Here is a 12,379-nt window from a genome sequence, read left to right on the forward strand (position 1 = left end):
GCTGTTGATTTAAAACATGATGAGGAGGATGGGACCTACTGTGCCAAGGCTGTGAGGAGGTCGTAGTTCTTCACCGTGTCTGCAAGCGTGTCGATGCCCGATTCCAGCGTTAACAGCAGCTCGATAACAAAGCCCTGAGGAGTGAGCAGAGAAGTGGTTGGCGGAGTGGCAGTAAACAGTGGTAAACCCGGCTGGGGCTAGCCTAGCAGGGGATAGCATTGCAGGGGTTAGGCCAACTGACAGACTGCGGTCAACAAGCTTGCATCTCTTAAGAAGAGTACCGTTTCAAAATAGAAACAGCAAAATCTAGTTTCCCCTATTTGGACTTCCTGTACGTCGATTCGACCCAGTACGGTGGGTATAATGTAGAGGAAGCACTGGCAGGTCCTCACCTGGGCCTCCTCCCCCGGGTCACCCACGGTCTCCACCAGGCGTGACAGGACGTCGGACAGCGTGGCCGGGGTCAGCGGCTGCTTGAGGGCCCTGAAGATCTGGAAGGACCTGCCGGCGTAGTGGCGGGAGGTGCAGGACAGAGCCGTCTGCAGGGCCACCTCGCTCAGCAGAGACTCCAGCTGGAACCCTGGAGGGGCATGGACACAGCGGGGGGTTGTACAGTGGACCACCATACAACTGAGTACGCTGGCCCGTTGTCCGTCGATGCCTGTTGCTATACAAGGATCGTTACTCTCATACCTTTGTAAAATGTAAAGTTCAAACTGTATCAGCCAGCCAGTCGGCTTGTGGGGGTTGGTTACGTTTGGCTTGTGGTGGTCACATACATGTTGTGGGAGGGGGCTTTGAGGGAGGAGGTAGATATTGTTTTGCGAGGAGCTCTACATTTGGTTTGGGAACAGTAACATGGGGCTATGGGAAGGTTATATAGGGTTTTGAGGGAAGACAAATAGGGTAAGGGGAGGAGTCACGCAGGGCTGTGGGAGGAGTCACGAAGGGCTGTGGGAGGAGTTACGTATGGCTGCGGGAAGAGATACGATAAGGTAGGAGATAGATATGGTCTGTCGGGGGGGTGTCATAGTACCAACCTGCGTTGGACTGCTTGAACACTGCCACCACGTGTCGGAGGAATACACTGAGCTGCTCGGCGCTCTTGATCTGGGGGTTCTTAGGAGCGACGTCCTCGTGGTTCCAGAGAGGACCACGCTTCCTGGAGAACCCACACAAACAAACATCAGTGACTGACGGCGGGACAGGGACAACAAACATAGTGTCATCACGCCACAACATGATTGTCATTACTTGAGGTTGTAACTCCAAACCCATGTATGTTATCACCACACACAGAACCACCAAACCAAAGTCCAGACCCAGCACACACTATTAGCCAAATCCATGCATTTTGAAATACCTAATCCATTCAGACTTGACTGTGAGCATGGAACCAAGTACATAGACAAAAAGCATGTGAGCATACAACCAGATACAATGAAAGATAAGGTGGTTATGCCAAAGTCAAAGTCTAATTTATTTGTATAGCACAGTATCAGCCACAGTGGTTATTAATAGTGCTTTAAAATACAATTATAATAGAATAAAAAAAAATATATATATATATAAATAAACAAATAATAAAAATATATAATTATTCAAGTAACAACAGAATGTCTTAGTTATGGTTATATATACACAAATAGATTAAAGCTGTAGTTCGTTAGAGATATGTTAGTGTATGAAACCATGGTCATAAATTCGAATTCAGTTATTCAGTAATATTAGAGCATGATAACAGAATAAACTGAGTGAGGTAATCCCATATAGTAACCTAGTCTACAGGTTAAAGGTGCAGCGGAAAGGCCTTCTCCTCACCTGGAGCTGATGAACTCAATCAGGGCTTTAACCTTCTGGTCCTGCAGGGTGGAGAGGTCCACCTGCTGGAGCATGGTGGGGGGCAGCGGGGAGAAGGCTCCCGCCCCCACCCCTGTGCCCAGGCTGATGCTGGAGGAGGTAGAGGAAGAGCTCAGGCCCGAGTCCGTCATGGGAGAGGGCTGGTGCTCTGGCATCAGCTCCTGGATTCCTGCAGGTTAAACGGTTGCGTGATCACCCACAAGGTTAATAACTGTGATCACATAACATACAAAGTGTGGTTTATCGGTTTACAATTCTGTATCCATCGACTTGGTTTATGGCTGGTTGTCATGGTGTTGAATTACGTTTAATTCTCCCCCATAAGTAAATCAACAGGAACTAAGACTTGCTCAATGAGACTTAACCTGGACAGGTCCGCATGAAGCCACACACACACACCTGTCCAAGGCAAGGTTCACTTCAACTCATTCCTGTGTCCACACAGCATCGTCCTTGTTGTGTATTTTCCAGCAACCAACCTGTGAGGTTGAACTCGGGTGCGATGGGCTTCACCGTCAGGACCCGGGGCTCGTTGGCCTCCCGGTTGCGTAGCAACACGGCTGCCAGTGACTGGACGCTGCTGTTGGTTCCCTGGACGACCAGCAGGTGGAGCAGCAGGCGCTTGCAGTGCTCGTACACCTCAGGGTGTTGATGATCACAGCCTGCAGGACGGTCCCCAGTCAGGGAAAAAAACGTCAGAATCCCAACAGAGATGCACACACCGCGTGTGCCAGAGGGAGGAAGTTGTAGCTTACTAAGCTACAACTCACACTCAACACCTCTCCGCCTCCCTCTCAATCGCTAAGCTAAGCTTAGCGATTGAGAGGGAGGCGGAGAGGTGTTGAGTTGTCGCTCCAGTTGTGTTGAGGGAGCTACAAGGAGGCGTTTAAGGAGCGCTGAGGGGCTTGTAATTCTAGCGGTGCTAGGAGTGATAGGAGGAGGTGTCGCTCTAGCTAAGTTAGGAGGAGGAGGATGTGTTGATGGAGCTGAGTTAGAAGGAGGAGTGGATCTAGCTGAGTTAGGAAGATGAGTTGATCTAGCCAGAGTTCGGAGGAGGAGGAATGATGGGATGAGGTGTACCTATGAATATGGCGTGCAGCAGGAGGTGCAGGTAGACGCTCCATTCCACCTTGACTCCGTGGTCCACGATGAGGTCGGTCAGAAGGATGACTGCAATGTTACACCTGAGGGTAGGACAGAGGTCATCATGACCATGTTTGAAACTTCATCAAATGTAATTTGTTGTGATTACTACCAAAACTACATTAAAAACACCATGCAGGTGTTGTGTAACAGATAATTGAATAATGCTTTAATTTAGTGACTGACTAGTAAAGTAAAGTTACATTGAATCTAATTTAAATTTCTTAGGAGCAGGTAGGGATTGACACCTTGCTGTAGGAGGCCTACAGCTGCACTGCGGACATTGGGGATCGAACCCGGTCCCTCTAGTCTGGTAGTGTGTACCTGTGTAGGGGGACGGCGGCGGTGTTTGTTTCAGGCAGGTGGTCCACCAGCGGCGACCAGCAGCCGCCCGTCGGAGGGAAGGGGAGGGGCTCTGGGCGGTTGTGGTCCATCACCTTCAGGCGCCAGTTGGCGTACAGCGGCATGGAGTCACCTGCACCGTGGAGTGGGGAGGGCGCTTAGCAACCACAGCATCGTTTGGAACCACCACAATAGAAAAGGCACCGTCGCTCGAGAAGAACCCGGCAGGGGATACCCCACTCCCTTGGGGAGCTGAACTGTAGCTTAGTGATAGACTGGGGGATCGTTAGCCAAGCTAACGGCCAGATTAGTACATTAGAACCGCCATCTCCAGCAGAGATCAACGGTTAACGATTTGGCCCATCAAAGATCAATGACGTTGTACTTTCAAGTTCAATAATTGTACCACACTTCCTGACAGACTAATCAATGGGGAATCTATGATAGACAGGGAGAGTGAGAGGATGGGGGGGGGGGGATTTCTTCATAGGTCATGGAGAGGTCACCCACTCTTCTCCTCCTCGTAGGAGCCCCCGGAGCTGCTGCTGTAACGGGATTCGAGGCGGTGGTGCTGACGAGACAGGTTGATGTTCATCCCGCTGTACACGTCCAGGTGAGGGTAGCTGTGAGGACAGGACACACACACGAGCACACATACACATACATCAAGGAGTGTTATCAACTGTTACGTGATCAAAAACGTGCATGAGCTTAAGAAATGTATTTCCGCCTAGGTGTCCCTTCTTAAGGGCGTAGGGTGTTATTTTGTTCCTGGTTGAACCAGCATAGGTATGGATTCATTGGTATGTCTTTTTTTTATAGATTATTTGTAATAATAGTAATTTCTAACATGCTATTAAAGAAGGAGAGGGCGTCTGTTTGACCTAGTTTTAACTCAGCTCATGAGTGGTGTCTGTTTAAACTAGTTATACGACTGGTGTACATGACTGGTATTCCTCCAAGGTAATTTGCATAGTGTTCTTGCATGCTGGATTGTTGTGCATGCATGCTTCAACATATTCAAACTAGATTTACATGTGCTGAGCCTGCAGGTTTCCAGACCAGTGTATGTTTATACGTTTAACTCCATTTTAACTGTGTATGCATGTCTTAATTGGTTATATGATAAGTGTACTGCATATCTTTCAAGGTATGCAGGAGGTCTTTAGATATACATCTTTTCATGACTAGCTATATATATATCGGTGTGCGTGCGAGCGTGTGTATGTTTTTCGTATTTGTGTGTGTACATGGGTGTGTACCTGTCCTCCATATTGGGGTCCTTTATCTTGCTCTCGTGATGGCTTTCAGTCCCAGGCACCATGGTGTTGCTGCTGGACATAGTTCCTGACAAGCCAACCATACATATCAGTTACACTCTAGTTATTTCATTCAGCTTATTGAAGGTAGAAAATTCGATTTTCTTTCTTTTTATTTATTTGTTTTTGGAGAAAACAAAATGTTTATTTACTTATTCATTATTTATCATGAGTGTCTACTTTTAAACATTCAAGAATAAGAGTTAGGGGTCATGGGAGCTGGTGTTGAGCCCAGACTAAACAGGTCAAACCAGGACTGGGCTTGCGTACCTGTGTTGACGGAGGGGATCTTGTAGCTGGCGCTGATGCGGTAGTACGGAGGGTTGTCCATGTGGGTGACGCTAGAGCAGACCGGGTCCATCAGCTCCAGCTCACACATCAGCTCCTCCAGCAGCTGGATGGTCTTATCCCTGCCCAGGTATACCACCACCCGCTTCACCTGGAGACACACACAAACACACACTTCAGCGACACATCACTACCACCACCGTACTCACTTCAGGGCGAGGGCTTAGGAGGACACGAAGGGGGATTGCATTACGACTTTTGAAGTCCGGGAGACAGCCTGTATATACTGTAGAACCGACTTATGAGTACACCAGGGGCTTTACAGTTGAACGGTCTTATGAGGACCAGGAGGCTCTGAAGGTGTTAACTGTAGAACTGATCATGAGAACCAAGAAGCTCTGAAGTTGTTAACTGTACAACTGACTTATAAGAACCAGGGAGGCAGGAAGGGTGAGGCTGTCAGTATCGCAGGTCTTACGTAGGGTAGCAGACTGGGTTCGCTGTTGACCCCCGCCATGCTGATGAGGAAGTGGAGGATGATCTTCAGGTTCTTGGGCCAGCTGTCCGCCAACGTTGTCCAAACGTTCTCGATCTCAGACCAGGCAAACTCATCTCCATACTGCAGAGGGAAACAAGAAAAAACAAAACAGTTCCGCTTGTTAGTAGCTGGCATAAACAACAGTTAATTTGTGCAAAGACGCCAGTCATGGAAGCAAGTTAATATTTAGGAGATTGAGTCATGAGTACATTAAGTACAGTTACTTCCATACAGCCTCGCAGCGTTACATATTTATTGCATTTTGCTTTAAATGCCCTCACCTTGGCGGTCATGAACATGAGGTTGTTGAGCACCATGGTGGTGGCGTGCGGCGAGCCCCAGCCTTCGCCTCGCAGCCAGCGCCGGCTGTTCACCATCATCTCCCGCTCCTGCGCCTCCTCCTCCTCCTCAGCCACGCCCGGCTCCTCGGGCCGCTGGGTGGAAGGCTTGAAGTCCACCAGCTCCACGTTGTTCATCCAGGGGAGCAGGTAGTGCAACATGACCTGCCGGCCTGCAGGGTGCGCCGTCTGGATGCGCTGGCTCACCTCTGTGGTCGTGGCGGTGGAGAGGGTACTGTTTAGAAGTTGCTTTCGTCCACAGTTATGTGCAGGGAATTCAGATACAGGTAATGAATAAGTAGGAGGTTAGGGCATCTTGTGCTAGGATGCCAACACTTTGCAGAAGTTAGAGATTTATTCCAAAACCTAGCAAGTATTCTACACTTACCCCAGACGGAACTAGATATCACCTGTTTGCAATTTTTTTTTAAGACTAATTCTCACAACAACAAAAAACGAAACAACGGCAAAAAAACACATTAAAGGCATGCGTTGAAGAATTTGCCAGGTAAGAGCAGAGATAGGGCTTGATGCGGACCTGAAAAGATGGGCAGGGTGAGCTCGGGGTAGGTGCCGGCCAGCTCCTCAGACAGCTGGTAGTAGGACAGGGAGTAGAGATGGGGCAGCGGGGACGGAGGGGTCAGGATGCCGTCCGTCCGCTGGATCTCCAGCTTGTGAGCGTAGCGGAACAGCTTGGGCTCCAGGATCTGCCAAACCACGCAAAACACCGCAGAGAAATACCATCAAGCTCTAATAGGCAAGGCTTTAACAGGAACATGATATAAAAGTATTCATAGAGAGAAAACCCTTCAGAGTTGTATTAGATAGGGCTTTGAATGAGAAGTGCTAATGTCGGGAGCATTACTCGGGCCAGTGGATATGTAAGATATACAGCCTGTACACAAAGCAATGGACATCGCGCTTGCTGGCTAACCAAAGTATATTGTCAGCAATAGCAGAGAAGGAAGTAGACATTTTGCACGGAAACGCGTCTTATCTGAGAAAAGGAATGATTATAATACAGTTGAGTATTATTGTAAAGTTTAGAGATCAGAGTTCATAGCAACAAACCCTCCATGTCTCAATAGGCTTCAGCCCAACCCAGCCCATTGTGATGTTTGACCTCTGCTTAACCTTTGACCATGTGTGTGTGTAGGGCGGGGCGGGGCGGTTCTGACCTGCAGCAGTTGCATTGCCAGCTCGTAGATATCCCTGGCCGAGTCAGCAGCCTTGAACAGTATCAGGTTCAGTAGCACCACAGTGTCAAACTGGTAATCCCTGGGAACAAAGAACCACAGCCGGAACCACACCACAGGTCAGCTAGCGGACACAGAGCAACCGGTCACACAACAGCACGTACTGTACTCCTGGACAACTTTACTGATGGAAGCGCAAGACGGTTTGGGCTTAAACTGGATTCAATTGTGTATTGCATTATTTACAAAATGGATATGAACGTATTTTCGTTTCAAGCGTAGGTTTTAAGTTAAATTAATGTCATTGCTAAGGCCCCTTAAAAAAATTATTCAGGGTTGTGAAACTAAAGATTACATGAAAAAACGTACCTGTTATGGAAGACATTGGCGATGGCCCTGAAGCAGCCAGCAGCGACGCGGCGTGAGCCGGTGTAGCAGCGGTCCACGGCCCAGAACATGAGGTTACTCTGGTCCGGGTTCAGCTCCAGCAGCAGCATCACCGCCTCGCAGCCTAGCTGGTGCACCTGAGGAGGGTAGAGACCCAGTTAGCACCTGTTAAAACCTGTTTACATCAATAAGCAGTAGGTAGTAACCTTTAGCACCCTTTAATATCTGTTAACGCCTGTTACCACCCGTCAGCAGGGTAGTGGGGTGGCTATGAATATTACTGGGTTTAATCCCCAATGCCCCCAAGTCTTCCTGTTGGCATCCTGGTCCTTATTAACATGAATTGAACTTCATAGTCAGTGGCTTTGGATACAAGCATAAATACTGAATATTAACAGTAAATATTCCTCCATCCGGGCCAACAGGTGAGTGGGGAGGTGGGCCTTGCTCACCTTCCTGTCCTGTGAGTCCAGGATGTTGTCCAGCCACTTGTACAGGTAGCCGTCCGAGGAGAGCCCCACGTTGTCAGCCACTGGGCCGCAGCACAGCACCGCAGACATGGCCTGGAGGGAGACACATGGAGCATGAACACCACTGATACTCATTCATAGACACACAGAATGGCTGGTACCTGATACACCCGTATACATACAGACACGTAAACATACACGCAAACACCCACAAAACAACTTGACGTATGCAAATCAAAGTCAACCACACAGACACAGAAACACAAAGACAAACGCACACATAAGCACACACATTATACCAGCTTCTCCTACGCAGTCCATTTCGTCTGATTAACAGATATGTATCCCATTATTCTTACACTTTACATCTATGTATGTTGTCTGCCTATGCACTCTCTATGTAATGCCTCTATGTTAAGCCCCCCCAGTACCTTCAGAGCACAGTACTGATGTCTGTTGATCTGCATGTTGCGGTCGCTGTAGCGGTCCAGGGGCGTGAACATGATGCTGAAGGGCCCCGCCCAGTGGCTGAACAGCATGAACAGGCTGTGTCTCAGGGACTGCTGGGGGAAGATGGAGCGGCGCTGGTGCACTGTGGGTCAACAATAAAACTGTCGTTATGAGGGAGGCATGACATGCTGCTTGATGATGATTGGATACCGAGATGTTTTGCCTGATTTAAAGTGGAGATTTCGTTTTACTCTGTAGACAGAAAGGACTTAATCCTACTATAGTTAATGTTTTGGATACTGTGTGTGTGTCCGTGTGAGAATGAAAAGCTTGCGTCAGCCCGGTCTCATTAAGTGAGTGAGTGAGGGAGTGAGTGAGTATAAACTGACCTGGTACGTTCTGGATGATGTTGGCCACAAGGGCGCTGAAGTGGCAGCGGATGTCTCTCAGGGTGTCCGAGTCCTTGTCGTTCTCCGACTCAAGCAGCTGACGGGTAAGGTCTACGTACTCCAGCAGGGTCCCGTTCAGGGAGTGGCTTTCCCTGTCCAGACCCCCACTCGCTCTGTGCACACAACCACAAACACAACCACCACTGTCAGGGCACTAAACATGAATGAAGAATTTCACTAAATTACTAATCTGGCAGAACAACTCTTCAATCTTTTTATGTATTATAGTTAATAATAATCATTATATAACAACAAGCATTTTAAAAAGATTTAACCCATCAATATCAACTTTTGACATCAATATGAGCTATTAAAATTACAAATATTAAGATATTTGTAATTTGCAATAAGAGCCATTGCATGAAAGTCAGCCATCACATGAATATAAGCTATTAGCATTATTAGCCTTTAGCAGTATTAGCCATCATAATAGCTCTTTAAGGTGATACCAGGTCATCGGTGACTCACATCTGGCTGATGACTCCAGCATCGGCCAGCAGCTCAAAGATCCGGACCAGCTGGACCCGCAGGATGTCACGACGCCGGCGCCGCTTCACGTTCTGATAAGAGATGGAAAAACAGGAAGGTAGATTACAAGAATAACATTCATATCAGGAGAGATTCATATCAGGAGAGACAGATTCAGACAGAAAGACATCTGTGAGATGCATAGAGATGTCAGAACGACACCGGAAAGAGAGTCATCAGGAAAAGATGCAAATCAATGAAAAAGATGTGAGGGATATTGGAGATATTAGAGATGCATCTTATAAGGAAAGCTTAAGAGAGGTAACGGTAAGAGACAAGAATACGGACTGACCTCAGGTCTTCGTTCCAGAGCCTCTTTTATGATGGGGTTCAACTCCTCTATCAAGTCCCTGCAAGTACCAACCAACACCAACATCAGCAGCGGCACCAATCCCAAATGTGTCTGGTTGGACATACAGCTACATGTTCTGGATGTGTGGAGCTTCGTGTGCTACCTGAAGGCCAGAGGATTGGTCCTGCCAAGCCCCAGCACCAGAGACTCCGTGATGTCCATGCTCTCAGAGCGCATCATGGGAACCACGTGTTTGAACAGCGAGGAGAGGGACGGAGAGCCCACGATCTGCATATCAAAAACATCATCAACCCACATGCACAAACGCCACAGCTCCGCAGATAGGGCTTTCAGACTATTCCAGAAAATAGAGGTTCCTAATCTTTCTGAGCCTGAAATTTGGGACCCCAACTTGCTTGGTTTCAATAACGACTTCCACACCTTTTCCTAACCCAAATCATCATCAGCCGGTAATATGTCCCAGTGACTTATTGAATATATCTCATATTAGTCAGTTAGTAGTATAGTTTGCTCATAGGTAGAGATCATAAGGCTATTTACAGAACTTTGAAACCTGAAACTGAAACAATGCCTTATAATTACGACCTTATAAGTCAGCATTCTCTCCAGACTCAATATGCATATCAAGGTGACCACAAGATGTATCTGGACCCAAAGCTTTGGGAACATTGCATTAGATTATAGTTATTAAAGCGAAGGAAGGGCCTACATACTCGAGCACAGAATTATTTTACTGGAAGCACCTACAAAGCAGGCATCACATATTTTGCGACGTTATCCTCCCAATATGTTTCTTCATTGTGTTACCTTTTATGCATTAATTTATCACTTAACTGAAGCCTGGTTAAGATGAATAAGCTCTATAAATGTATTTCAAACAGCACGTTTTCCATTGTCAACTGACTATGATAGATTATATAGCGTTTAATAATCCAGGGTTTCCCGATAGAGACTCTGTACTACATTCAACAATCTGTGGTTTTAAAAATAACAATTCAATAGCCCTTTGGTAATTGCAATCTTTTACAGGTGGACCATTTATGCTTATTTTCCCGCAAGTCTGTCTTTATCTATACACAGAGAATAAATTAAGTTTAGATTATTTTATACTTTTGTATAATACATACAACTTTGATGCCTACAGCTTAGGCAGTTGCCTATACTATTAAGTGCTGTGGGAAACCCTGCATTATAATATGTTTCTGCAAGTACATCATTCAATAAGTGTACTCAACTGAGGTAATGACTTCAATGGCTCATCCCTACTAAAAAGTTAGGGCTGGTGTAGGGCAGGGGTGCCCAACCTTTTTTGACCCAAGATCTACTTTTCAAGTAGCCAACCTCCCGAGATCTACCAGCAAACCTACCTTCAAGCCGGGGGGGGGGGGGGGGGGGGGGGGGTAGAGAACAATTGTTGGGGGGGGGGGGGGGGGGGTTGTATCGTGAACCTACGGACTTCAGTGGGGGTTTCATTCCGTCTGCGCACGGCACCTTCTCAACGATAATCAATAATCTTCCTCCCACTCAGGGTGAAAATGGTAGGTCTTAGCTTGTTTCCCCTCAGCCATGCCAACGTTTAGGAGTGTGTAACTACTGTTGACGGCTTTCAACTGCTGTTAACAGCACATGCGCTACCGCGCGTATATGTCCCGCGCAAATTTAATTTCATTAAAAAAAAAATTTAAAAAAAAATCTTTTTTTTTTTTTTTCTTCACCCCTCGCGATCGACTTGGGATCTGTCGGCGATCTACTGGTAGACCGCGATCGACTGGTTGGGCACCCCTGGTTTAGGGGGTTAACGGTCATGCACAGGGGCTGACCTTGGAGTCGTAGCTGTAGCCGCTGTCTGGCGTGCACGCCAGTGTCTCAGGTGGCGAGCAGCGCACGGAACCAGAGCTGGACGAGGAGGAAGATGAAGAGGAGGAGGAAGAGGCGGAGCTGCAGCAGAGGATCAGGTAGTTCCTCCAGAGCCCCGTGTACGAGTCACTGCTGCTGCTCATGCTGTTCAGCTTCTTGGCATTTATGGGGCTGCTGTGGAATGAAAACAGACCATCATGTACCTATTCACGTCCTCAGCATATGCACCGTCAACACAATGCTTTCATTTTACTGAGCCATTGTATATTCTACTTTCATCCAAAGTCATTTGCAAGTCATTCTGGTAGCTCATTCAGTAGAATGTAGGGGCGAGGGCACCTTGCTCAGGGATGCATACACGTAGATTATTGACATTTGGGATCAAACGAAGAACGTCTTAGCTTGGAGTCAAACACCCTAGCGACTACATTATCACCCCTAAACCTTAATCCCCTCATAGTCCCTCCCTCTTACACTCCTATGACTTGCTATTGCAACAACAACAACAAACACACAAAGAGACTACGGTATTTATGGCATCGTACTTAATGTCGACTTGTGGAGACAGCAGCTGCAGGCGGGTGTAGGCGAACATCCAGGCGTAGTTGAGGGCCGAGGGGCAGTGCTTGGGAAGGTTCTCCTGCCGCAGGTAGCTGGACAGGCTTATCACCCATGGGTCCTGGCCCTGGGTGACGTGGGCAAACACCCAGATGTGGGAGGGGCTGACCACGTCAAACTGGTGGCTGATGGGAGATGAGCTCCAATCGGCCAGCGACTGGAGATCGATGCCACTCGGGCAGTAGAGCAGATTGGTCTGTGTGACAGGAAACAGGAAGTTGTCATTAGTCACTTTTACAACCTGATCATCACTTGCTTACCCATCTGTGTTTTTTTTTATATC

The 12,379-nt window shown here is 47.6% G+C and overlaps 1 protein-coding gene across 12 annotated transcripts in view; it reads right to left on the reverse strand.

The window, feature by feature from the left end:
* The window catches only part of fryl (furry homolog, like), a 69,210-nt gene that overhangs the window by 23,232 nt on the left and 33,599 nt on the right, over nt 1-12,379 (reverse strand). For 11 of the 12 annotated variants that reach the window (XM_056603496.1, XM_056603493.1, XM_056603492.1 and 8 more), the window contains 23 exons: nt 12,024-12,292; nt 11,442-11,652; nt 9,764-9,888; nt 9,601-9,658; nt 9,249-9,340; nt 8,721-8,893; nt 8,313-8,473; nt 7,864-7,974; nt 7,394-7,548; nt 7,007-7,106; nt 6,367-6,535; nt 5,772-6,037; nt 5,431-5,571; nt 4,935-5,103; nt 4,608-4,692; nt 3,856-3,968; nt 3,328-3,478; nt 2,941-3,044; nt 2,340-2,522; nt 1,822-2,029; nt 1,041-1,162; nt 393-580; nt 40-134 (listed from right to left, as the gene is read on the reverse strand). In XM_056603496.1, coding sequence (XP_056459471.1) covers nt 40-134; nt 393-580; nt 1,041-1,162; nt 1,822-2,029; nt 2,340-2,522; nt 2,941-3,044; nt 3,328-3,478; nt 3,856-3,968; nt 4,608-4,692; nt 4,935-5,103; nt 5,431-5,571; nt 5,772-6,037; nt 6,367-6,535; nt 7,007-7,106; nt 7,394-7,548; nt 7,864-7,974; nt 8,313-8,473; nt 8,721-8,893; nt 9,249-9,340; nt 9,601-9,658; nt 9,764-9,888; nt 11,442-11,652; nt 12,024-12,292 — 3,449 coding nt within the window. The remainder of the gene's footprint in view (nt 1-39; nt 135-392; nt 581-1,040; nt 1,163-1,821; nt 2,030-2,339; nt 2,523-2,940; nt 3,045-3,327; nt 3,479-3,855; nt 3,969-4,607; nt 4,693-4,934; nt 5,104-5,430; nt 5,572-5,771; nt 6,038-6,366; nt 6,536-7,006; nt 7,107-7,393; nt 7,549-7,863; nt 7,975-8,312; nt 8,474-8,720; nt 8,894-9,248; nt 9,341-9,600; nt 9,659-9,763; nt 9,889-11,441; nt 11,653-12,023; nt 12,293-12,379) is intronic. The other variant, XM_056603488.1, reaches the window with a different exon arrangement.

Source organism: Gadus chalcogrammus, chromosome 12 (genome assembly GCF_026213295.1).
Source record: "Gadus chalcogrammus isolate NIFS_2021 chromosome 12, NIFS_Gcha_1.0, whole genome shotgun sequence".
Taxonomy (NCBI): Eukaryota; Metazoa; Chordata; class Actinopteri; order Gadiformes; family Gadidae; genus Gadus; species Gadus chalcogrammus.